Source organism: Agelaius tricolor, unplaced genomic scaffold (genome assembly GCF_023055355.1).
Source record: "Agelaius tricolor isolate 1412-34295 unplaced genomic scaffold, bAgeTri1.0.p SCAF_12, whole genome shotgun sequence".
NCBI classification, from domain to species: domain Eukaryota; kingdom Metazoa; phylum Chordata; class Aves; order Passeriformes; family Icteridae; genus Agelaius; species Agelaius tricolor.
The window spans coordinates 2,069,652-2,096,705 of record NW_027269272.1 but is presented as its reverse complement, the minus strand read 5'-3'; the positions used below and the strand labels follow the sequence as shown (position 1 = coordinate 2,096,705).

The 27,054-nt window shown below is 45.7% G+C and overlaps 1 protein-coding gene across 1 annotated transcript; it reads left to right on the top strand.

Annotated features, from left to right (window-relative positions):
- The first annotated feature begins 1,274 nt into the window (after positions 1 to 1,274).
- KLHL6 (kelch like family member 6) lies at positions 1,275 to 22,356 on the top strand. The gene is made up of 7 exons (XM_071437098.1): positions 1,275 to 1,602; positions 6,279 to 6,444; positions 11,421 to 11,870; positions 13,972 to 14,209; positions 17,557 to 17,759; positions 18,820 to 19,033; positions 21,383 to 22,356. Exons 1-7 carry the CDS (start codon positions 1,343 to 1,345, stop codon positions 21,682 to 21,684), a joined length of 1,833 nt encoding a protein of 610 aa, XP_071293199.1. The 5' UTR covers positions 1,275 to 1,342; the 3' UTR covers positions 21,685 to 22,356.
- Positions 22,357 to 27,054: the final 4,698 nt, after the last annotated feature.

Below are 27,054 nucleotides of genomic sequence, written 5' to 3'. Positions count from 1 at the left end.
GGTAGAGGAAAGCAGGCAGGATATTTTTTGCTTTCCTTCCTCTTCATCTTTCAATCTGACTCTCTCAGACCCTGCTTTCACCTCCTTCTGGAAGGAGGGGAAGCCAAGTTTCCCATAATACTGTGAGCTCAGCTTTACAAGCTGGAGACAAAAGAGGAAACCAAACACACAGTAAGAACCTGTGGATTGGCCAGACAAGGATTCCTAGAAGTAATTATCACAAAGACAAGGTTGGTTAGCACTCAAGCTACCAAGGTGAGGACTGGTCCTACATTCCTCTCAGGGGGAGATAGAGGTGTGCCCAGTGTGAGAGTTTCCTAAGCAAGCCGGGGATTTGCCCTGTTACTCTCAGTAGGCTGTGTTGCTTATCAGCTTGGATCAGGTTCTCATCTAGGTGATGTCCAAGTAGATCTGGTCCACCCTTAGGTGACAGTGAAACCTTCAGCACTGTGCTCTGGGTGCTCCTGTCATGCTGCAGGCTCAGCCCTAGAGCTGCCCTGCAGTGTCCCCACTGCCAGATGTGCAGCTTTGGTCCCACCACGTGTCTGTCTTGGGGACAAGTCAGATGCAGCTGTGCCTCAGGCTACGCCCATCAGTGAGGATGGTGGGGATGAGGTGGGTACACTGCTCCCCAGGCTCTCTCCCTGAGCTGTCACTGCTAGTCAGAGCTGATGGCAGGGCATGGACCACATCCCTGTGCCCAGCACTGCAGCCTGAAGACTGTCAGCTGTGAGATCTTTGATGCTGGTCCATGTCCTTGAGAGAGTTGTGCCTGTTTAGCCCTAAAGAAAAGCCATGCAATGGTTGCCAGCTAACAAGTCATGAGGGACAGAAACGTCCACTTGGAGGGCTTTCTGAATATGCAAGCATATTACTAAAAAACAAACCCAAACCCCAAACCAGCTCAATTATTAATACCCACATACCTGGAAAAAGTAATATAAAATATTTTGCTTTTTTCCTTAGCAGCCCAGTCCACCAGGAGTGCTTGATAAGCATGTGCTGCACCTATCAATACAACCAGCAGATAACAGCGAAGCACTGGCTTGAGGGTGGTAAGCAGGCTCTCCCTGTCACTTGTAATCTTCTCACATCCAGAGGCATCTTAAGGCCTTTCTAAACACGCTGATACTGCCTGAAAATCACTGAAAAAACCCACCCTTTGTTTGTGTTAACAGGATGAGAAAGTGCAAGGCTTCCTGTTATGTGTGTGTGACAGCTACAGATAAGCAGAGACCTCTGGACAGGAAATCCGCCCAACTTCTGCAGTGTGATTTGCCCAAAGCTGAGGAGCTCTTTTTAGATTGAAGCACCAACAGAATGAGACGGGGCTGGCCAGAAAATGGGGGACACGCTGGAGAAGAGCTCTGAGGAGCCCGAGATCTCTTTGAACAATGAGTGTTCGACGAAAATGGGGGACCTGGTGGAAGTGTCGAGTGGTGAAAAGGTGAAGTTTGACGACACAGGTCTCTCTCTGGTGCTCCAGAATGGCCTTGAGAACCTTCGCCTTGAAAATTCCCTCACAGACGTCATCCTGTGCGTGGACAGCAGGGAGTTCTCCTGTCACCGAGTGGTCCTTGCTGCAGCAAGCAATTATTTCAGGTAAGGTTTGTAACAAACAAAACCAATACACTTATTTTGCTTCTCAGATTTGAACTGTAGGTCTCCAAGGAGTGCAAACTGGGAGTTAAAGTCTGCAAATTCGCAGTAAGCCTCTAATTCCTTATGTCTTCCAGCTTTTTCAAAGTTGGAGACTTAAATAAGGCAGATGCCAAGTTGTAGATTTGCTGGAGTTCTGATACCAGCACTCAAAAATTCTACTGGAGGCATGCAAAGGAAGACAGAATATTGGCAGACAAGTGCATGAGAAAAGGGTGTTTTAACCAAGTATCTTTAGCCACTTGTCCTGTCCCTTTGGGACCTGGGCAAAGAGGAATTTGCAGGGTATTTTTATTGAAACAGGAGTGGGTTTCTGGAACTTGCTAATTTTTCCTGTTACCATTTTGGGGTAAAAATATATACTGCATTAAATTGTTGAGGAAGAAAGAGAAGGAATTTTCCATCTGGAAATCAGTTGTAATGGGAAATATCTCCTTGAAAGCAATTTTGCCACTTTACTGTCTCCTTTTGGTCTGCTTGAATTTTTCATTCTTTCAATACAATAGATATTCTATCTGAGACTACTGGCCAACAAGAACAAATTTTAAACACACAGAGGAACTTGGTATCAGTTTTAGCACAGATTTTCCATTATCATTTAGACAATATCATTTAGATAATCACATTTGCATGGCTGGGATTTTTTTCTTTCTTTTTTTTACCGCTAAAGTGGTCAGATGACCGAACAGCTACAGAGGAAACATGAGAAAAAAGGACCTGTGACCACTTGTGACATGAGCAGAAAGCTAATTTTAATGGAGTCTGGTAAGCTTTGCTAGTAGTGCCAGAACAGTTCTGCTTTTCTAATCTAGAATAGAGATTGTGTCTGTGACTATTTGGAGACAGGTATTATTTCTACAGAGAGACTATATTTATTGCATATGAGAAAATATACAGCTAAAAGCAGAGATGCCCAAATATTTCTTACCAGCATTGTGTGCATAATGGATAGCAGATGCACAAATTAAAATTATCATAATGATACTTTGACAAAAACCCCCAAATTCACTATAAGTAAAGGTGCTGCAATCAGAAGGACTTCCCAGTTAAAACCAGGTAAGATAGTTTTATGAGAACAGCTCTTGGCCAGCTTTCCACTGGGCTTTTCCTGAGCTACAGCCTGTCCCTTGGAAGGAGGGGGGATACCTGGCTGGAGGTCATCCCATCCCAAGGCATCTGCACATGTGTGCAGGGTCTGCCCCTCTGGGTGCTTCTGTTTGGCTTGGCTTCCCACAGAACTGAGATTTATTACATCTCACTGTCTGCCAGTGCCTCTTGTCATGATCCTTTGGGTTAGTTTCAATCACATTTGGCACAGGATGGAAATCTCAAACCTGAAGTTCCCATGACTTTGATGGAAGTCTGCAGCTAGGAGAGGAGAGATGCTGGGCTGGCACCCTCAGTGCAGGTAACAGGCAGGGTGTCCTGGCCAGCCAGCACACAGTGCCCAGAACAACCACACTGCCCTGCCCTGCTGGGCACAGCCAGCACACAGCTGAGCTCCTGGGAGGGACCCTGAAGTGTGTGAGAGGAATAAGGAGGGAGAATGGAGGGCTCAGGAAGGGGAAGCTGAGGTTACTGTGAGGAGGAAAAGAAGGACGCAAGTCTTCAGGGAACTGAGCTTTGCTGGTTCTGCTGCTCACAAGGAGCCTTCATTCATCTTGCCATAACTCTCTGGAAGCTGCATGGCCCCAGAGAAAGAAGGAATTCTTAAATCCCACTGTTCCTGTGAGTACTTTCCATGCTATGAGAGGACCTCTAACAGCCATGCACAGGAGCAAAGCAAAGGGACCCAGTGACTCATGGGCTTCATTCCCCTGCACATTACACAACCCCTTCCTGAAGGCTGGGTGCCACAGTGTGGGCAACCCACAGCAGCTGGCTGGAGCACTTAAACAAAGCTAACCCCTTCTAGGCCTTCTGCAGCACTGCTGGAGAGCAGATAGGCTAATTCTTACAATGTCCTGCACCCATAGACTTATGTCTATAAGAACATTAACTCTCCATGATGATAGCAAAGCAGAGAAGAGAAATACCAGCTGACTAAGGTGGAACAGTAGTTCTTTAATCCTGCACTGCCCAAGAGTAGTGGGAGAATGGGGCTGGGAGAGGTTGAAGCCATTTTCCAGAGCATCCTCGAGCTCCAGCATGGTTGTTTGAAGTCAGGTTCATAATTCCAAGCACAAGCATTCAGTGTGGGAGGGTGCTTAAAAAGTGCTTCATGAAACTGCAACCCATCATTTATTTTACTGAGATTTCTCTGATTTTAAATTAGAAAAAACTTAGAATTTTTTCTAAAATTATCCATTTTTGGGTATCTAAATTTGGCACTGGGCCCTCAATTCAGATGTGCATTTCTTAGAGTACCTGTTGGTTTAAAGGTGCAGTTTAGAATTACACAGGGACGAGAACCAGGGAAACATACAATGGAATTAGTAACCACATCTGAAGGATTTAGAGCCTCCTGAGGGTAAGTTCAGAAAGATTCAGAGGCAGCGTTTTAATCCCTAGGAGAGAAGCTCAGCCTGATCAGCCTGAGTGGTGTCAGGTGTTCCCCCTGCCAGCACACAGGGTGGGAATGAGAACCACTCCATTTGAGCAGAAGGAAGGCCACAGCAGTCAGCTCTCTTGTGCAGCACTGCCCAATTCAGCCCTGCCATGATCTAGAGCAGAGAACTGGTGGGAGAGCACCGTGCTTTAGAGGTGTGATTTCTGCAGCTCACAGCCACGTTACATCAATCCACACCCTACAAAACTGGGAGTGGATGGCAGCTCTAAACCAGTTACAAAGATTAGGAGACAGATAGGCCAAAGCACTTTGACCAGACCCTTGTGCACAGGCACCAGCAGAATGCTGAGGCTGGTTTCTGAGCAGCCAGTGGCAGTGTCACCCTGGGTATCTCTGACTGACCCCAGCAAACACTCCGGTCTGTGGGACAGAAGTGAGACTCTCACCTCCCCGACAGGGATGGGTCAAGACAAGTCTGGAGTCACCAGCTTAAGAGATGAGAGGAAGAAGAGCAGACACCACCTGCACCCTCCAGGAGAACTGAGCCTGGTTCTCGATCAGATGAAACATCCGGCACCCGTCAATCCTGCACAACCGGAACAGCTCTGCTGTGCCAGCCTCCCCTCCGTGCTGAAACCCATTCCCAGGGAGAAGCTGGAACTGAGGGCTGCTGTTTTCAGATGGTCCCTGCCCACACATCCGCTCTTATATCACTTGACAGTGCCAGAGGGAGAGAAGCTAAATGAATCCCAGTCTTGTGGTCACCGAAGTTAAGGAGCGTTTGTCTAAGTGCCTTTGAAATATTCTGATTTCAGTAGCAGCAGAAGCTGGACCATTAGGCAGGGCAGCAAAGCAAAAACCTCTAATGAGCTGAGATGAGTGAAAGAAAAATGAGAATTTTGACTGAACAACTTTTCTGACAAGTAACTTCTCTGCCCATATTTCCTGCTCAAAAGTTAGGCCTCTCTATCCAGAGGCAGTTTTGCACACTGAGGTAAATAAGACCTTGCTATAAAATTTCTGCTGAGGTAAGCAACAGGTAGTTCTTAGAGCAAGTAGCAGCTGGTATCTTCCATCCATTTGCCATTCATTGTGCCTAACTGCTTGGCAATCAAATCTGTTTATGTCTTGGTTCCAGTAAGATGTGTCAATCAGACAGCTTAATTCAGGCACTTCTTTTACAAGAAAAGCATGGCCTAAGACTTGGGACCTCTAGCCATTTCCCAGGTTGCATTGTCCTGTCAACATTGTGTATGACTAATAAAGAAAGGCTTGGAATGCAGGGTAAAGAGTGCTTCTAATTACACTTTAGATCTGCACATGTTTTTCACCAATGCAGTTACAAGTGGACTCATGTAATTCTGATCTGTTGAGACAGATTCCAAATGATGTGACATCTCGTTCTCTGAATGCAGTGAATAAGAAGGGGCTGATCAAAATCCTAAGTAAAACCAAAAAGCATTGGAAGAAATACTTAAATCTATGAATTGAAACTGCAGAGGAAGATGTATGTGTTTGTCTTGCAGCTGTCACAATGCAAAATGGATTAAAATAGCCCTTAGAGAATTTCTGATTTATACCCCACATGAAATATCTGCCTAGTGCCAAAGGTATGTCTGGTGGTCACCTTTCAGCTGCAGTATTATCCACCAAAGAAGAGTTGCTATCTACATGTATGAAATCACTGCACTTTGTGCCTAACAGTAGTTCCAATTCATGCAAATTCAATTGCTTCTCTAGCCAAGAGGTACCAAATCTACAACCCCAAAATTTAGCAGAAGAAAAGTCAGACTCTAAATGAGAAGAAAATCCATAAGCCATTCTCCCCTGGCCCCCCACTGGTATTAATGCCTTTTGCTGCCATGGAGCCCCAGGTCTGCTGTAGAGGACAGCACAGAGGAATCCATCATGTGTGTATGCCTTATCAAACTCATGAGTCCAGAGGTAGAAGAGCAACAAAAAGAGATTTTATTGTTTCTTTTCAACAGGAGTAATTGCATAAAATATGAAGCAATCCGAGTATTCTGTGTTGAAATCTAAATAGCCCAATGTTTTCAGAATGCCTCATCCTAACAGGAATGCAGTAAAAGATAAATGCCTTTCTTTCCAGGGCCATGTTCTGCAATGATTTAAGAGAGAAATATGAGGAGAAGATCATACTAAAAGGAGTTGATGCAGAAACCATGAATATACTCTTGGACTACACTTACACCAGCAAGATGCTCATCACAAAGCAAAATGTACAGAAAGTCTTGGAAGCTGCCAGCCTCTTTCAGGTACAGATAACTCAGATGCACTGACCCAGTCTCTCTGTTCTGGCAACACCACATCTTACCCTGGTCAGCACACTGCAAACTTCTCTGATTTCATGGGTTCTGCAAGCATTTTGCTTCATATTTACTTACATTAAGGTAAAAAATGGCAGTGGCAGCCACGTACTGGAATTTTGCTGTGCTGAGTGCCATGCAAACAGGAAAACAGCCTGGCTGTGCCTCCAAGAGCTGCTCCCATGTGCTGCCTGCCTGCCTGGCAGTGCTCCCCAAATTTCAGGTCAGTCAGAAGGGTTAGTGGGCAGCAGCTGGCATGGCTGGCCAGAGCAGGAAGTTGCTTTGCCTCTCTGTCTCCCCTGCCTTGAGATGGAGGCTTGCCAGCCAAAGTTAGCATCCTCCTTTGTAGAACTCATGATGTAAAGGGTTTTAGTCATGGCCTGGGACCTGTGGGAGGCCAGAGCTGGGCAGTGTTACTCAGCCTTTGGTCCACGAGGTATTCACGTGTCCTGTAAATCACCTGTGAGGTCTACCAAATTGCAGTGTCTGGTACCATGCTGCAAATTGCTAACAAATTGTAACCAACATAACCTGCCAAGTGCCAATGTGTGTGTGTGTCCATTCCTCTCATTAGGGAAGGCAAGAAACACCCAACTCCGTGACCATTGTGGTTCATGAGAGCATTCAGATTCTTGAATCTTACATGGAAATTCTGCAGTTCTGGAATTCTGCTTTCTGGAACACAAGTCCTGTGAGGATCTGCTTAGGGAGCTGGGGGTGCTCAGTTTGGAGAAAAGGAGGACCCTATTTAAAAGGGACCCTATTAAAAAGGAGGACCCAAATTGGATACCCTCAGGGGCTACCCTATTGCTCTCTTCAACTCCCTGACAGGAGGCTGTAGCCAGGTGGGCATCAGGCTCTTTTCCCAGCTAAAATATTGCAGTCTAGATATTCCAATGCAAATTATCTCCTTTTCTATAGAAATTGTTTTTGAAAAAGTTTTATGTAATTATGCCTTTCTTTACTCCCTTCTAGTAAGTTTTAACCAAATGCAGTCAAAACTGACAGTAGGAAGAGGTGGAGGGCTGTTTGGAGAGAGCAGGTGTCCCTGCCACGGTAGGGGAAGCAGGTGAAGGGTTTGGAACAGCTGAACAGCTAAGCCTCACCCTCAAGCGAGCCAGACAAATTTTTTCCACCTAAAGCACAGTTGCAACATGAGTTCAATAGTCACCTCCTCTGTCTGGGCTGGTGACTGCCCAGCCACTGCACTTGCAAGGTTGGTGCCCACCCTGGATCCCGCCCAGCCGCCTCTGCCACCCACACTGCCTGCACAGCCGCTCATCCTTTCACTCTGGGAAGGGTCAGGATCCCAGCTGCTTCCCAGGGCCATGGCAGGGAGCCCTGCTTCCCTCACCAGAACTCAGCAACAACCTCCAGACCTGCCTACACTGCTCCTGCCCCCCCGGGAACCACTGTATTACCCATTCCCTCAGCAGGGTTTGGGTGAGGGTGGTGGTGGAAGAAAAGAAATGGTGAGAGGGAAGCAGGCTTCTGAGCAGATGGAAGAGAAACTGTGTTGCCACTGCCATGGAAATGCCAAAGGCTGTGATGCCCACTGCCATGGAAATGCCAAAGGCTGTGATGCCCACTGCCATGGAAATGCCAGGTGCAGTGGGAACAGTGGAGGATGCCCCGAGCTGCCCCCTCTGAGCAGAGCAGGGCTGCTCTGCCCTCAGGGCACGGCTGAAGCACCACCAGCTTGATGGCCTGACTGACCCCAAAGCATCCCTCATCCCTGGCTTAATCCACTTTACATGAGCAAGACACTTCTTGTGTGGGAAATACCTGACAGCCATCTTGAGGTCCCTGGGAAGGGCAGAGCCAGGGTGCCGGCTGCAGGCCACGCTGGACAGGAGGGCACCATTTGCTACCAAAGGCCTCCAGGGCAGCTCCGGTGGGAGAAGGGCTGGCCGGGGCTCAGATCTCCTCCATTCCCCAGGAGCAGCCCTGCAGTGGTCTGTGCCCCTCAGCTGGCTCTGGCAGGCTCAGATCGCCTCCATTCCCCAGGAGCAGCCCTGCAGGGCGCTGTGCCCCTCAGCTGGCTCTGGCAGGGTCAGATCTCCTCCATTCCCGGCTCTGGCAGGCTCAGATCGCCTCCATTCCCCAGGAGCAGCCCTGCAGGGGTCTGTGCCCCTCGGCTGGCTCTGGCCGGGGCTCAGATCCAGGAGCAGCCCTGCAGGGGTCTGTGCCCCTCAGCTGGCTCTGCTCTGGCCGGGGCTCAGATGGCTTCCATTCCCCAGGAGCAGCCCTGCAGGCGTCTGTGCCCCTCTGCTCTGGCCGGGGCTCCCTCGGGGCGCAGGTGTCACCGCTGAGCCGGGACAGGGCTGTCCCTTCAGCCACAGCTGAGGGTCACCAGCTGCAGGGTGCAGGATCCAGTCCCACAGTGCGCTCTATGCAGAGAGGGATTATGAATGAGAGACCTTTCAGTCCCCAGTCCCTTCCCTTTCTGGGGGCTCTAGCTGGAGGCAGGGCTGCTGGCACTGCTTACACTCCACCATTGAATCAAAGCAATATGGGGAGAACAAATTTTACTAGTCAGAGTGAAAGCCAACTGGACGCCAAGTAAGCGTATGGGATGTTTCTAGCAAGTGAGAACCTGGATTCAAATGGGTATTAGGAGAAGGACTAACTTATTGAAGAAACTGTTCTCAGGGAACAGGGCTTTGAAAATGCCTGGATTGGCATTAGGAGGGGTACTCACAGTGGACAAACAGAAAATTCAGAACTCTGCCAGAATAATCAGAGCAGATGAAGCAGAGGCTCAGGGTTGTCTTCTGATGCTCTTTTGAGTCAGCCACCTGCTCTCCTGGGACTAACTGACATATGCCCAGCAAGTTTTGGGGGAGTTTTGGGGGGAATTTAGTGTCTAAATGAATGCAGTGGTGGGGAGTCAGTGCAGCACAGAGATGAGGAGCAGAACCAGGGAAAGTCCTGCCTTGATTCGCTCCCAAGCAGCCCAGGCTCTCTGGTGGAGCCCTCAGCAGGGCTGTTTCTCACACCCACACCTCGCAGTTCTGCATTTGCCTGGCCACAAACAGCCCCGCAGTGAGGGAGTGGGGCCTGCTGGCCGTGAGAGCAACGTGCACCTCCCTGTCACCTCCGCAGCACCGCGCTTAACAAGCCATGTATAAATAATTAGAGAGCTCTGCAGAGGTTTGCTGCAGGCTGTGAGAACGTTGTTTTGGGGTCTATTCCCAGACTCACAGATGACTCGATGAATGACCTTGGCAAATGCTAGGTTTGGGGTTTTTTGTGTCTCATTACTGACAACTTTGAATACTTATGCTTAATAAGCTTAATAAGGCTGATGCTTAACCTGCCTCAGGTCTGAAGCCTACCTGGTGGCAAAGTCCTTTCAGATCCTCAAGGAAATGCCCTGGTGAGTTCAAAGTGCTTGCCTCGTGCTAGCCCTGAGAGCAGGCAAGGGGAATGTGGCAGGGGCCGCGGTGCCACCGAACTGTGCCACGGTGCCACCATGGGCCACTGATATATTTTTATTACAATTAATTTCAGTGGTGGCAACACATTCTGAGACTTCACATAGCCTCGTTCATCAGTCAGTTGCATTTCTCTAAACTTTTGACCACATCTAAATGTAAAACAGGAACCAGGCAGTCTGTACACAGCGTCTGCGATCGCTCAGCTCTGATAAACACTCTAAATATGTCAACACGACACCGACGAGTCTGGAAGATTCTACCCTAATTACTGAAACAAATCTACATACTACAGTGTTTAAAAACGTTTCGCTTCCTCTTTGCCCCTCAGTTACTATTGCACAACCTTCCCCAGTGAGAAAACATGAGTTAAAATGGTTTGCTTGCTGACACTGAATGGAAAAACAACCCAAAAAGCACAGATGGAAATGCACAACATTAGCTCTGACCCATCTTTATTGCATTGTTCAGTGGCAGTATTTGTACCTGAAATTACAGAGGTGATGGGAAATCCATTAGGATGAAGCACTGTAACTGATCAGTTCTACCCAAAACTGGTTCTCAATTCCTGAATAATCATCAGCAATCCAGCTCAGATCACAGTTTTTAGGAATACCCCGCAGGCACCTGTGGCCCAGAATATATGCATTTGGGGCCTCAGGTGGGGTTATTTTGCCAAGGAAATTTATGACAGTAGTTGTGATGCCTTATTGAATGCAAACACAGCCAGTTCTCTGATTAAGGAGACGCTATGTGTAAAATGCATATCAATATTTTTTTCAGCCAATGGTGATGACAAAGGTCACTAGACCCTCTGAAGGCCTCCCCCACAACAGATTCTTGCCAGAAAGTCCTGTCTGTTAGGAATCTCAAAAGAATTGCTGATGGTCAATCTCTTCCTGCCACTCACCCCAGTGTAGGACTGCTGTCCATTCCTTCTGGAGCAGCACACTGCTCCAAACCTCTCAGACCTTGGTGCTCATTTCCCACTGCTCTCACAAGATGCATTTGGAGTTTGGATGGTGGGAGCATAAATGCAGACAGTGGAGCCACCTTCACTCTAAGCCCAGACTCTGTTCTAGCTGGTCTGAGCTGACATGCAAGATGAAGCAGGGGAAGCAAATTGGATGCCTGGGGTCCTTATTTGTGCTTTGTAACTCCATGATTGCCAGTGCTTGGAGATCTCATGGAGGAAAAGGGAATAGTAGGAAACCCTTTTGTGAAACAAGTAAAATTCAAGACCTGTCACAGGTCTTCTGCATCCTGCAAGAGGGGAAAGGAGCAATTGGATGCAGAGGGAATAAAAGCAGTGGGAGGAAGAAATTCTTATTTCAAACTGCAGATCTTGGGAGATACCTGTGCTCAGATGATCCAATTCTTGTCTCCCCCAGCTCTTTGCTGTATTGGGCATGGCTAGTTGCTCCATAGCTCTCCTGTGATGGTTTTCATTAACCCTTCTGTACTTATACAAGCTTTTTGTGCCCACAGTTCCTGCGTATGGTAGATGCTTGTGCCAATTTTCTCACTGAAGCACTGCAGCCGGAGAACTGCGTTGGCATCCTGAGGCTGGCTGATGCCCACTCCCTGCACAGCCTCAAGCAGCAGGTACAGAACTACATTATCCAGAACTTCACCCAGGTCCTGAACTACGAGGAGTTCCTGGAGCTGCCGGCAGATATCCTGTGCAGCACGCTGAAGAGCGACGAGCTCTGTGTCACGGAGGAGGCGCAGGTGTTCGAAACCGTGATGAGCTGGGTCCGTTACAAGGAGTCCGAGCGGTTTTCCCTCCTGCCCTACGTGCTGGAGAACGTCCGGCTGCCCCTCTTGGACCCTTGGTATTTTGTAGAGACTGTTGAAGCTGATCAACTCATTAGACAGTGTCCAGATGTCTTTCCTTTGCTCCAAGAAGCAAGAATGTACCATCTGTCAGGCAATGAGGTGAGTAAAACAGGAAGGTATTAGCCACTCTTTGTAAATGTCTCATGCTTCAGCTCAAAAATTGATTTGAAAGGAGCAGTGCCATGGGGCAGAAAAATGTAATCACACTGAATTTTCACTAACTGGTGCTACTGAAAAGTCAAAATGGGCCTCAGAATTTATCCTGCTGTCTGAGACAGTTCAGAAGAGTTTGGTGGGTTGTTTGTTTTAAAACAAAGTGCACAGCTTCCTTTTTATGAACATCTGAGCTTGACCCTTCAGACACTCTCTTGCTAAATGAAGACCCCAGGTAGCTTGCCTAGTAAAAAAAAGCAAATGGTGTTAGCCCTGACACCTCACCCTCTCAGCTATTACTTCAAGCCTAAGAAAAGAGGAATAATTTCCCCACCAAACTGTGCCACAATCTGTAATGACTCTTTCAAATGTGAATAGGTAACATCTTCCCCTGTTACTTATGGGGAAAATGTTTCATAAAGGAAATATTCTCCCTCCTATGAAGAAGACAGTGTCTTTGCAGAGGAGAGGACACTGCCCATCTGCCATTTCCAGAGGTCCCTGCACCCAAAGAGACACATTAATCCTGACACCCAGTCGAGTCCTGTCCTGACTTAGTGCAGGCTGTGGTGGATCTCAGGTTCTTCCATTCCCTTTGGAAAGTTGGGTATCAGTCACATCTCCTTGGCCAAGATATGGGGGAGAGGGGAGAGCAACCAAGAGGTCAGATTGCACAACAGGAGCAAAGTTCATGAGTGTGTGAGGAAACGTGTCCCTCCTCAGTGCAGTCCCAGGAGGGCAGGAGGGCGTTGTGGGCTCATCACTCACGGCGGATGTGTCACCTGTGTCACCGGCACGGCGAGCTCCTTGTGCTGGTGACTGTGTAAGACACTGCTCGGTGAGCTGGGGCAGTGCCGGCCAGTCCGGAGGGAGCTCCCTGGGCAAGCCTTGTCCCACTGAGCAGTGCTGTCAGGTGCATGCGGACAGATAAAGGAGCGTTGCCCCGGGCTGAGCACGCATTACACCCATCTTCAAAGGGACAGCCGCAGGAGGCTGCCTGCCAGCTGCCCTCCCCCGGGGCTGACGCCTGGCAATGGTGGCAGACAGGTTCAAACAGAGTCCTGGAAGCTGGCAAGTTCCGGGACTCACGTTCCATAAAAATGTGCCAATTCATTATCTGGACATGGTCAAAATGCAAGATTCATGTCTGTGTAGATAATATCTTCTAATATGGATAAATGATACCGATTTATAGAAACATGGTAAAAGCAGAAAGAGAGGTAAAACTTTAAGCAAGTTGCCTCCTGATACACTTTTAACCTGTGGGTCTTGTTTGCAAGCATTTCCTCCAAGGAGAACACAAGTTTCCAAGCACTCTTGCATTCTTTGCTTCTGGCGAGCATCTACCTGGCAAGTGAACTTCTCCAGTGTCCCTAAAACAAAGACCTGGTCAATAAACTGAGCCAACAAGCAGTAAATTAGAGCTAAGCACATTTCAGAGCTTGGTGCTGGCTTTAAATAAGTCTTCTAATTTTGGCTTGAGGTAAGAGCTTATACACAAAGAAACAAATAAAAATAACCCCTCCACAGCTGAGAATTGTTATTGTTCTGACACTAACATATCTCTTCAGGACAAATAATGAGAGCACTTATTTTCTGCTAGCATTAACTGCAGTCTTGCTCTCTCTGAGCTCCCCAAGGCATATACAAACCTTGGGGCCCCCTTACCCTGCCCTCACTGTCAACCCAAATAAAACCTGTCCTTTTCAGCTACCTGACATGCACCCAGCCTTGTCACTACTGCTCACCTGCATAGCTCTTGGTGCCAATCTGGTAATTCCTAAAAGGGAAGGATCTTAGTAGGTAGGCAAAAGCACCTAAGTTCAGAGTTGGAAAAATCCTGCTGAAAGAAGGACACAGCAACCTCTACTGAATGCTTCTAGGATGCTTTTCAGGCTTTCAACTTAGAAAGCTTTGGCTAATTGGTTCAGTTGATGTAAGCCTGCTGTGATTTGAAAAACAGGTAATCAAAGAAAGGGTCACTTGGCCTTTCTGTAATTGTAGGTGTAAGTGCCCTGTGTACTCACGCTGTCTCACTTGCATTTAGATTATTACAGAAAGGACCAAGCCCAGGATGCACGAGTTCCAGTCTGAGGTGTTTATGATCATAGGGGGCTGTACAAAAGATGAGAAGTTTGTAGCAGAAGTGACTTGCCTGGATCCTTTGAGGCGAAGCCGTCTGGAAGTAGCAAAATTACCAATCACAGAGCAGGAGCCAGAGAATGAGAATAAAAAATGGGTGGAGTTTGCATGCATAACTCTGAAAAATGAAGTCTACATATCAGGTAAGGAACAAGACATTGACTGGGAGTGCAAGAGGGGAGCAAAGTGTTCTCATGATTATTTCCAGCTTTTATCAAGACCATGCTTGAGGCAGATTTAGAAACAATTAAGCACTGCAGATATTTTAATGTTTTGGCTTTGGACATGCTGCAGAGAGCACTGGATATGTAAGGACACTGCCTAGCTCTGATTTGAGCACAGGATTCCTTTTCAAACAATATTGATCTATGTGCATAGGTACATGTGGGCAGCACCCTAAGCAGTGACAAGGTCACAGGAAGGTTCTTGGGAACGGTTTATCAAACATGAAATGACAAATTACTTCAGCATCTTCTCGTGACGAGTTCATTTGAAGCTCCACATGCATTAGCAAAGTCCTGCCAGAATCTGAGTCATTCTGCAAAAGTCAGTCAAGGAACTGTCACTGATGTTTGGCTGCCCCCTGAAAGCTGCCATCACAGAGGACTCTAGACCTGCCCACCCACAGTTATTAACTTGGCAGTATAAACTGTCAAAGCCAGATGAAATCCCATGTTCCAGACACCCAGGGTGGGTCTGGACAACTCATGTGCTTGATCATCATCCCAAGAGCTTCAGGAGATGTATTTAACTTCCCACACAAATACAGTTGAGCTCCACACAGGGGTTTGATCCCAGAGCTACAGAGAATTTACTCTGACAATTAAAATGTTAAAATCAAGCTTGTTAGCCAGTTTGACAGCTGCTTTTGATGGCCTGTCAAAAAACAAGTTGGATGATCTTGTTCTGCTTCCAGAGGAAAAGTGACAGCAAGCCTTTCATCACTGTGGCATTACAGGCCATGATACAGAGCAGGGCTTTCATAGGTAGAATACTTCCTTTCTGCAAAACTGCCCACCAGATTCTATACTCCATTGAAACACAAGAGTAGAAAGGAGGAGAGTAGGCCAAAGTGTGAATGCTTTGCTTAAGTGTGAATAGTGGTCCACTGCCTTTATTCAAATATCTTCCATTGCATTCTTTCTTTTGGGAATCCACATAATTTTGATACTTCATTCCAATCTAACATTTATTAAAACTTTATCCTGGAATAAGAAATAGATTACTGTTTCCATAACTACAAATAAAGAAGGTTTTTTCCTTTCAGTCCACTGTAGAGAGTTTCTGGCATTAGCCCCTCTGTTACAAGGTAGCTGTACAGAGAAACCTAAGTCAAACATTCCAACTAGGGAATATTCCCCTCACCTTCATACCCTTGAGTTGAGAGGTCTTTTTTCCATTTGCCTTCAATTTGTAACTCTTCCCTCTTTTTCAAGGCTTATTGCATTCTTTTATTCCTGACATCTTTTCCAATGTCTCTTCTCCACTTTTATTTTATGTTCTATCCAGGCTACCTCCAGGCCAGGCTAACATTCCCTGCTGTGGTGAGTCTAAGCTGGCTTTCCCTTTGCTTCCATTCTCACAGCTTCTCTTTCTTCCTTCTCTGCTTACTTTCATATCTCTGAGTCCCTCTCTCCATTCCCTCATTGCCTTTCACCTTTTTGCCCTTTGCACACAAATAAAAGGCTGAGTGGACCAAAGCCATTAGCACGTTTTTCTCAGCTAAACCAATTATTAGTGTCTCAATCCTGATTAAACAGCTACTTCCTCCTGCATGTCCTTCTACTTTTGTTTTCTTTCTTTAGCTCCTCTAATTTGCTTCTACTCTAACTTGACTTTCATTTTTCCTAACTTCATCTCCCTTTCCATGTGCTCATTTCCCTCTGTATCTTGGTAGTCTGGAGTCTTCCCTGCTCCTTTAGCATCTCAAAAGTAGGAAAGTCCTTTGCACAAGATTATGACTACTGTTAGATCATGATTTCCCCAAAACAGTTTCAATGCTTTGACTGGATGGCCTGAAACACTACACTTGCAGCATAACTAAAAATGACTTGAATTATCATTCACCATTCTGATGCTTTTACTAATTTAGGTACAATTTCTCTTCAAATTAGAAAGAATTGTTGTCCAGAGGAAAAATAGAAACAAAATAAACATCCAAAAATCTCTCCCTGTCCCCTGATGCGCAGCAAATTCACCCACTGGTCCAGCTCTCAAGTTACCACATGAGTTTCAGCCTGTGGAGGAAAGCACAAGCTCAAGTCGAAGGGAAATTTCAAGGGAGAGTAAAGGGAACACCTGCAGTCTCTCAGCCCCATTGTAGCCATGAATGCTGCATTCAGGCCCTTTGGCCACTTCAGCTATTTGAGTGCAAATAAAATTCAACACATACATGTGAAAAATACTGGGACAAAAGCATTACAAACGACTCTTTCTAGCATGCTAATTATCTCCCATTCAATCTGCTGTTTGGCCCAGAGATAGGCTCCATCAGTTTGCAGTGATCTGTCTGCACTACAGAATACCAATGAAGGCAGACATTTTCTCAATGGAATACGAATTCTCTTTTCAGTATATTCACCAGTGAAGCAAATGTTTAATCAGGTTGCAGATGATGGAATAAGCTACTCAGTCTGTAAATGTGGTTTCAGGCTTAACTAGATCTGTTTGTATTACAGTTACACCAGAAGCTGTAGGGAAACAACAGCTCCCGTTTAAAACACTGCTCTCTGCTTTAGCACAAGCGAAGATCCACTTGCAGGTCAGCTCTAGAATGAGTTTGCAGGGTCCAGTTTTGATCTTCAAGCTATAAATATGAAGCTTACCCAAGTCTGTAGAGAAAGAGACCAGAAGGAGAGGCACAAAAATGAGATCCCAGCCATATGGTCCCAGGGTTTAATAGTAAAACTTGCAAGTCCTGCAGGACTGTTGTTGGTAGGAGTTCAGGTTTTTTGCTTTATGATGCAAACCACAGGGCTGGCTGGATCTGCCCTGCACAACCTGGCAGTTTTCCAGTGCATGCCTGTCTTCAAGGGATTTGGCACAACCAGCTGCAGCATCCTTCACTACCTTACTTAAAACACCTTTGTTTGTTTGTCCCTTTGCAGCAGTTCTGCAAAGCCCTGGTGTTCACAAAAATCTCCTGCATGTCACCTTGCTGTGTGGTTGGTTGTGCACTCAGTATTGAAATGAAAGTGGTTGTGGTCTGGTAAAGTGAGGAACAGTGATTTATCTTCACTGAATATTTGGCTGTAGAAATTGTTCAGTTTCCTTCACTATTAAATAAACTTATAATTTCTTATAACTTATTAATTAAACTTATAAATTTCTAAATGCAGAATTTTTCTTCTGTTGTAACAGGACCAGTTAACAATCAGTAATAAGGATTTACTTTCCATTGTGAGAGAACACACTTAATTTTAAGCCTACTGGAGTTTTTAAACAAATACAAGATGTGCTATCATATTTACACATGTCATGTACACTACAGGTGGCAAAGAAACAAAACATGATGTCTGGAAATACAATGCCTCCATCAACAAATGGATACAAATTGAGTATCTCAACATTGGGCGCTGGAGACATAAAATGGCAGTGTTGGGTGGCAAAGTCTATGTCATTGGGGGCTTTGATGGCATGCAGAGAATCAACAGCATGGAAGCATATGATCCCTTTCATAACTGCTGGTCAGAGGTAAGAGGCTGCATCACATAACATTTTAATTATTTGGAATATTTTATTCAGAAAATCTTAGGGCTTGGATTCATCAAAATGATCTTGTAGCATTCTTTTAAGTATTTCTGATCTTTAAAAACCCTATTTTTTTTTCTATAGAAATGCATATCCTTTAGAAGGTAAAAATCCCTGGGTTGCCAGCCAATCATTTCCTGTGAGACATCTAATGCCTAACTTTCAAATTTTTAGTTGGCTTTTAAAGCTAATAGTCCATAAATCAAGGAGTAAGGATATAGTATGTATGAGCCAGAGCATAGGCTGAAAACTACTGCTCTGACACACGTTTGATATGTATACAAAATGTGTCTATCAAGCTGTGCCTTATATATAGTATGGGTTATACATTAAAGTACAGGTTTGAAGGTAAACAAGATTAAACCCACTCCCCTCCCACCCAGTTCTACTCACTGTACTTCAAATAATGAGAGGAGAGAATTAGGCAACTAATTAATCCATGACAGTAATGAGATTAGGCATCATAACAGCAGATACAACCCATTGTCTCTGGATTATACAAAGCAATGTGGATGACTCTAACAATCACAGCTGCAAGTAGCAAGATCAGTACAAACAAATTTCTTGAGCTTTTTTGCAATGCATGGAAGCATGCAAAGGAGATTTTGGGCATTTCTAATATTTCCTAGCTTTTGAATTATTGATAAAGTAATTTTAATTTCAGCATTTGAACATAGCATATTTTTATTAAGGGTTTTTGCAGTCTTAAGAAAAAGCTGAAACATTCTTTTCCCTTATCCTTAGAAACATCATCTTCTGAACCCTGCTTAAAAAGGCATGCCTGACTGAAAATTCTGCAGGCTCCTTCCCCATACTAGAAACTTAAACTACATTGATTTCTTGAAGTTCCTGAAGTTTGGAAGGAATGGGGCTAGAAATACAGTCTGTTGGCTCTGTTTCATGAGAGAATTTTTTTTCAGTTCAGCTGTTAAAAAGCGAATGCTCCCCATGGGCATCAGTCTGACTGCTTCCCATGGTTACTAACGATTGTCCTTGGTGCCAGGCTGCTCCCCTGATGGTCAACGTGAGCTCCTTTGCAGCAGCCAGCTACAAGAAGAAGCTGTACGTGATTGGGGGGGGCCCCAACGGGAAGCTGGCCACGGACAAGACGCAGTGCTACGACCCGGCCACCAACGCCTGGAGCCTGAGGGCTGCCATGCCCGTGGAGGCCAAGTGCATCAATGCTGCCAGCTTCAGGGACCACATCTACGTGGTGGGTAAGTGCAGCACCATGGCTCTCCTTGGCTGCACCCAGCAGGGCCTGGTCCTGTGCTTCGGTGAGTTTCACCCACATGGAGTGTAATCAGATGGCCCTTCCCGGTGAGATTAGTAAGGGGTGGGAATCCAGGATGTTCACAAACAGTAGGCAAAGGTTACCAAGACAAAATCCCTGTTAGCATGGCAGCTATCTTGGAAAGCTGGAGCTAGCCCAGAGACAGCTTAAAGCCAGCCAAAGATGTGTTCATAGTGGCAAGGGCATGATCTCATGGCTACATCATGTCCTCTGTCCTCTCCAGGGGCATTACACAACCCACTGCATACAGGATTTATGCAGGGATAAAAGTAGTAGGAGCAGGTCAGAGGAGCAGAGCCACTGAGGCCCAAAGACCCAGAGCTCTTCACTAGATTGCACTTGGGGTTAATTCAGTCAATCACCAGAACTGGAAGAAAAAATGGAAGAACAAGAGTTTGATGGTTGAGTTGATCTATGGGGGGAGAAGAAAGCTTGCACACATCTCCAGGTGGTACTGGGAAAACCAAAAGAAAAGAAGAACATCTGTTTCCAAAACAGGAGCTCTGAAAAGTTTCCCCTCCCTCTCTCAGCTTTGTTGCAGGGAATTTAATGTAATCATTATGGTGCTGAGAGCTGGCATAGAGCTGGAGTATTCACTAAATAATAAATAGTGCTCTGGAGGGAGATTTATAATCTGCATGTGTGTACACATACACACACACACACACACACACACCCACACCCACACCCCTTTTGTGTACAAAAATACCTCATGCTTGTCCTCAGCACTGGAGCTGACCTCACCCTGTTTGTACAGGATGACAGAGAGAAGACACATGACTTATGGGCTAGCTGATATAACTCCTGATAAAATGGACATGATACTCCAGTCACATTCATTCAGCATCTTTCAGACAGCAACATCCACTAGTAAATCTCTTGTTTATCTATCTGAGAAACAAATCTACTCCAATTGGATAGAAATCAACCCCATCTGAAGTTTAAAAGATAAAAGAGCATTTGGTAACTGCATCCAAAGCAATCAAATGACCCAGACTAATGAATTACCAACTGCCAGGTGAATCACCACAACTAACAAAGTCTGTTTTCAGTTCCAATTATGTCACCTCTGAAAGACTTGATCACCCCTCAGGTACTGCACTAGTATTGTCAGACTCAGCATCTGTTCTAAGTACCACAGATAAATGCTCACTTTGCCAGCAGGTAGGATGCCAGCCATTGTTGCACCTCATCAATAAGACCAAGGTTCAAGGTTTCCCTATCCAGAAGGACGGTGCCAGACTCTTTTCAGAAGTGGCCAGGGACAGGACAAGGAACAATGACCATAACTACAACATAAGAAGTTCCACCTCAGCCTGAGGAAAGACTTCTTTATGTTGAGGGTTGCAGAGCACTGGAACAGCTGCCCAGTGAGGCTGTGGAGTCTCCCTCTCTGGAGACATTCCAAACCCACCTGGATGCATTCCAGTGTAACCTGCTCCTGGTGACCCTGCCTTGGCAGAGGGGTTGGACTGGATAATCTCCAGAGGTCTCTTCCAACCCTAACAATTCTGTGATTCTGTGCAGCTAATACAGAAGACCCATTCAGTGCCTGCAAATTTCAGAATAAGAACCCTTTAGCTGCTGGTAATCTCAGGAGAGAATATATTTTCATAGCCTTTCATGAGAATTGAGGTATTGACCATTTTTTTCAAGAGAAAAGGACACTGCAGGATTGAAAAGGTGCACTAAGAACCTTTACTAAGAATCATTAATAACTTCAGTTTTGGGAAACACAGAGAAACTGAAGGTAACTCTCTGTTTAACAAACCCATAGAAAGATTATTGATTCAGTCTGACAAACTCTAAACAAGGAAGGGTTTTTGAAAGCAGTCAGTTCCTGGAAGAAGGAGGACTGATGGACAGAGGAATGAGTAGAAAAATCCTGTTCCCATTTCTAGCAGTGATGGTTTACTACAGCTGGTCCTCTATGATCTAAGTACTTTTAAACAAAATAGCATTTTTCTGAAGCTGTGTCCTTAGCTGGAGCAGCAGGTATGTGAAAGATCTATTGTTAGGTGCACTGTGGTCACACTGAAGGATCACAGCAGTTTGTTCTGGCCCTAAATTCCACAGCCTTATGAACAATAAGTAGCCTTCTTCAGATCAGGCTTTCAAAACAATAAAGTATCCTGTGACCTTGTTTTTTCTTGGCTTTGGGGCACAAACCGTTCTTACAAATGTCAGGAACAGAGTCTCGTTGAAGTGGATGGTTGAATTAAAATCCCTTACAGGAATGGCCAGTGCAAACCGATGTCCATTTCCTTCCCAGGTGGGGCAATGAAGGCTCTGTACTCCTACAGCCCCCGGGAGGACACATGGTGCCTGGTGACTCAGTTCACCCACGAGAGAGCCAGCTGTGGCATCTCTCCTTGCAACAACAAGCTGTTCATCACCGGCGGCCGAGATGAAAAGAACGAAGTCATTGCAACAGTGCTCTGCTGGGACCCTGAAACTCAGAAGCTGACAGAAGAGTGCGTCCTGCCCCGGGGGGTGTCTCACCACGGCAGCGTTACCCTCAGGAAGTCCTACACGCCCGTCCGTAAGATCGTGCCCGGGGCAGTTTCTGTCTGACCCGCAGGAACTCTGTCCTGGCACAGACTGCAGTGAGGATGGGTTTGAGCTGGGGAGCAATGGATGGGAGCAGCACCACAGCTCCTCTGCGGGTATCTGTATATATGCTCAGTCCTTGTGTTTGTACATTAGATCCTTAAATTATCTTAATTCCTTCCCTCCACAGAAAAACAAAGGACCAGCTCTAGTTTACTCCTGCCAACACAATACCTCGAATCAGGCAAAGAAGTATAGGTGGGAAATTTACTTCCCAGCTATATCTACCCTGGAATGTGCTTGAACTGGCTCAGTCTGGTCCCAGAGTTTGGTCAACTATTTATTGTGTTAAGTTGGATTTGCAATACCTACTAGTGAAAAAAGAGAAGTTGCTTTTGGAATTAAATATTTGTAACTTTGGTAGGTCATAACGTTGTGTCTTCCAAAGCTGTGCTTTTTTTCTCCCAGTGTTTGGCACATTAGATTAAGTTTGAACCAGTTTGTTTGTTTGTTTGTTTGAAGATACTTTGTTGGTTTTTCAGTTCTGTTATGACCAAAACAAACCCATCTCAGTTTGCAAACTTTGCTGTCATTCCCAAGAAAGAGACTGCACAGGCTGCAAATGTAAATGAACGCTAATTTTTTCCACGGAACATTCACTGCGGCTGTTTGCTAAATAAAACAGGCCAAACCGAAGTTTCCCTTTCCTTTGTTGTGTGCCGGGTGCCTGTTGTGCCTGGAAGCCTTTTCCCCTCCCATTCCTGTGCCCAGGCGAGCAGCAGAGCGCGGCTCCATCCCTGTCCCCATCCCCACAGGGTGGCACTGCGCTCCCAGCGTTTTCCGCACGGCTTTTGGCTTCCTGCAACGCAACCGGACCAAACAGTCTGCGGCAGAGAAAAACAGTTCCAGGTACTGTTCCCAGCCTGCTTCATGCGACTGTCACACGCTGTACCAGAGGGGGCAAATGTTCAACGGGCCAGGAGGGCCCAAGTCTCAAATCCCAGCATCTGGGTCAGTTGTAAGGGAAGAAAAACAAACATTGAAGAGGTCACGCCCGGGACGCCCTGGGACACTCTTGGCCAAAGACTGGGAACATATTCCCGTCCCTCCTCCCCTGCCTAGTTGCTGGAAAGAGCCAACTCGCTATTAAATCAAGACAGAAAATGCAGTGCAAAACAAATCTCTCCAAGCAGAGAGCAGTGACTTCTTCCAGCCTCCCTCCCTCTCTGTAATGTCTCCGTTTGCCTTATACAGTATTAAAAATAATATTTCTATCATGTTAGGCTGGGAAAAACCCACAGGTTTCTGAATTTCAGCACACTAGTGCCTGAGTGCTCAGTGGTGTGGCAGGGCCTGCAGACAGTCCTGGTGCAGGCTGAGCAGGGCAGGCACAGCCCGTGGGGTGGGTCAGCCCTCCAACAGGTCTGTGTCCTTCCCTCAGAAAGACTGCAGGAAATCCTGTCTCTTCTGCAATTTGCCCCATGCCTTGAACTCATCTCTGCAATTTCAGCCAATCCCCACACTTTCTCACTCTAACTTTCCCACAGGCCTTCCATTTTCAACTACTTTTTAATTGCTCCCCTTCTTTCTTTACGTTCCTGTCGTTCTGCAGGGTCAGCACTTCTCACACTTCCATGCTGGCCCCCACTCTGCTTTTCAGAGGGCATGAAGAAGGACCCTCCAGACAGAGTGTTTTATTTCAAAAGGTTTTTGTGAAGAGCAGTTACCACCTTTGCCTTGGTTAGTAGCACTGGCTGGTCTAGAGAGACAGAGAAGGTGGATGAATGGGGGGAGTCTCCCTTTCCTCTTTAGGAGCTGCATTTTGTATCTTTACCTGTCGGGAAAACTAATTATAGCAGCTGTTGAATCTGACTAGTTCTTCCTACTGAGAATCATCCTAAAAACCAGTAGCCCTCAGGAACTGGTTGCTGATTTTCTCCCTGTAATGTTTGTAGCAAAAACTTGTATTTTTTTTCCTTGAGAAAGATAAACTACTGAATTAGAAAAAAGTTGTCCAAATAAACTTCCTAATACAAATTCTTAACTCCACATCTCAAAGGCAGGAAACAGCCTCTTGTCTGTCCCAAGGTGGTTTCCTAGTCACATGTGCAGACCTTGGGCAATCATAAGCCAAAACAGCCCTCACTGACAAACACAAAACAGCACAACCACAGCTTGGCTCCTTTCCCCTCTCCTAAGTCATGAATTGCTCACAAATTCTGACATTTTAATAGCAGTGATGAAGAGTTGTGGTTATTTGTCTCTCTACTCTTTGTACCTTCTGGATTCATGTTGCAATCCGAAGGACTTGAAATACACTGAAAAACAAAAACATCCAAATCAGTAGTTTTATACAGACACCAAAAATCACAAGGTTTGTGAAAAAAGAACCAGCAGTGCTGTTTGCCAGCAGCGAGGTGGGGGTGGAGACAGAAGACAACAGAAATCAAGTTTCAAAACCTTGCAATTTCCTTTTCCTATGACAGGCTCTTTCCCATCTGCCGTGCATCCCCCCCTCCAGCAGGGAATGACCACAGCCGCAGTTCCTGCCCAAGGAGCACAGAGTATCAGGTGTACAAAGCAGTGACCAGCGAAGCACGGAGCTGACTGTCCCTGCAGGAGCTGCCTCGGGGCAGCTGCTGCTGCTCCCCAGCCCTGACACAGCCCCAGGGATCTCGGCTGCCCCCAGTGCAACCAGGCAATGGCACTTTCCTTCTGCCCTCTTCCGATATTACAGTTCCAGTAGAAAATGACACAGCCAATTGATGGAGCAGAAGTAGACACTCCAACAGTAATTACGAAAACTGCAGGGGGTTAATTAGTTTTACTGAATAATTACTCAAATGCTTGCAATGAACTGTACCTCAGATCCAAAGCTGTGTGCTTGTTTACCTGCATGGAGATCCTCTGTATCTCCTGACAGCGAAACTGATCTCATTTGAGGCACAGACATATCTCTGATGTAATTATGTCTGCAGTGATGTATGGCACAGCCCCAGTCCCTGGAATGCAGGTCTGACTCCCTTCAGTCTGCAGGTTACAGACAGCAAACTGCACTTTAAATCCAGCCAGGAGAGGGAAGAGAGCAGAGGTAAACGTTGTGACAGCACTGGCACAAGAAAAGAGGGGAAAAACTGACCAGGAATATATTTAGGCTATAAATTAGAATACCTTTAGTGATTCATGCTGCTGCAATTCATTAAAGGATTACTGCCCCCAGCTGCCAAATCACATGTTAAAGCCAACTGCTCTCCATTTCACTTCAAATTAAAATGCAGGGCAGCCAAACTTCTTGACGTCTGAGAAGTTCACTTATGTGACCTGGGAGAGGTCGATTACTGGGCTCTGGTAAACAGTCTCAGTTTGAATTTCCAGAGCTTATGTGGAGACATCCATACAAGGCTGCTGATCATTACACCCATGAGGTTCTGAAAAATGCAGAAGCCTAACATTCTTTGAGACAAAACCCACAACATTTATGAAAAGCATTATAGGAACCCAGTGCTTGTGACATTGCCCTGGTGAGCCCTTTGGAAATCCCAAAGGCAAATTGTTCAGGCACATGGTGTGTTTCTTGTATGCACACACTATAACCTGCTGCTTTTGTACCAAACAGCACACTAATATTCCATGGGAAGAAGTTGTTTACAAGCAGTCACTTAAGAAAAAGGTACCTATCTAATGTTAACCACTTTAAAGAGAATTAATATCAGCTTGAAATGATCTTTCTTAGAAGACCATCTCCACAGAGCAGTGTTTTGTTTGCCTGGTCCTTGTGATGTCACTGTGGGCAGGCTTTATACATACATGAACTTCCCACAATCACTGATTCGTGTGCTCTGTCTTTCAGCATCCTTTTTTATGTTACCAAAATTCTTGTTGTAGCCAGGACATGTGTATGTAAGAGAGAGTTACAGAATTGGCAACAGAATCCTGTCCAGATTATACCTTCACAATTGTCAGAGGGCAGCAGGAGGATCAAGTACTGTTAACTTGCTGTTACACAAAGTCACCTATGGCTCCATATAGAATTACCTTACTCTGTGCTATTTACACAGTTATCTTTACTACTTATCATGAAAATTTCCAATTGAGGTAAACGTGAATGGACCTTGCATGGACAAAACAACCTGTGAATTATCAGCATCCTTGTCATTGGGCACTGGCATAAAAATTTGGCCCAGGATATTAAAGCCTGGGGATTCACAAATGCCTCTTCCATTCCTGATCTTCCCACATGCCAAAGGGGTTCAGCAGAAAGAGCCTGATCCAGTCTGCAGACATTTTTCCCATCCTTCCTATGTATTATGGAAGACCCCTGTTACAGGTTGAATATAAAGTACACAAATATAGTTTCTGTGACAGATGTCCATGGTGCATTCATCTTGGAGAAAAATAAAAGCAGCCAGTAAAAAGCAACTTCTAGATCCTTTTATTGAAGAGGACTGAGAAGCACAGAACCATGGTTAAAGCCAATATGCAATATTACAGTTCATTCACTTGCCACAATTTTACCTTAGAGATACTTCTCACACAAGAAGTGTCCCTTAGCAGCAAAGCCTCTAAGACGTCCCTGCTCATTCCCCCACCTCTGAACTGGAATTTGTTACACCCTCAGTTGTGCTGATGCAGCTGTTTTCAGAAGATCCTATAAAAAAGATTGCTGGGATAACCTCAGTTAAAATGAAAACACCACTTCTCTTTGAAGAGATATTTTTAACCTGCAACCCCAGAAGCAGTTGCATCAGCAAACAGGAGAGAGTGGACACTGCAATGTGAGGAGAGTAAAAGCAGTTTGGGAATGAGGAGAGAAGATCAGCAGGGACTGCTCGAACTCACTTTGCTGCCAAAAACCTTTCATGCAACCAGACACTGATCTCCTCCTGGCTCACACGCTGTGGAATTCTTCAGATGAGTGTGAAATAGCCAAAAGCCACATTCAGCACTTTCTGTGTATTGCTTTAAGCAAACAGAAGGTGGAGAGAGTCTGCACAAGGAAAATACTGCAGAGAGTGAAATCAAGGACCTTTTTAAAAGTCCAATGTATTTATACATAAACATAACAAATTCTAAAAATATTATCTTTGGAAATACAGAACTCTTTTCTCAAGTTCAAGGGACAGAATAGCTATTTAAATTTCCCACATCATTAGATGTTTATATCTAATGACATTTTGGTTTCTTCAAAGGTCAGACATATGTTTCGCTTGTATGTCTTCTGTAGGTAGGTGGCTGATCTGGAAAACCTAAAATGGATCTCATTTTTCTTGCCCCAGTACACCAACCTCTCTCCTGACCTTCCCGAGGCTTTGGTGGCAGGTACGCAGCAGCAGCTCTGACATGGTGTGGCTGTAAGCTGAGATCAGGCTGCTGGGGGAGATTTTTGTGAGGCAG

What these genes read in the sequence shown, in the direction of transcription:
- KLHL6 (XM_071437098.1), top strand. Translation starts at nt 1,343, where the DNA reads ATGGGGGACACGCTGGAGAAGAGCTCTGAGGAGCCCGAGATCTCTTTG. An exon ending in AAGCTGCCAGCCTCTTTCAG is followed by an intron (nt 6,445 to 11,420) that starts GTACAGATAACT and finishes TTGTGCCCACAG; the next exon opens with TTCCTGCGTATGGTAGATGC. An exon ending in ACCATCTGTCAGGCAATGAG is followed by an intron (nt 11,871 to 13,971) that starts GTGAGTAAAACA and finishes ACTTGCATTTAG; the next exon opens with ATTATTACAGAAAGGACCAA.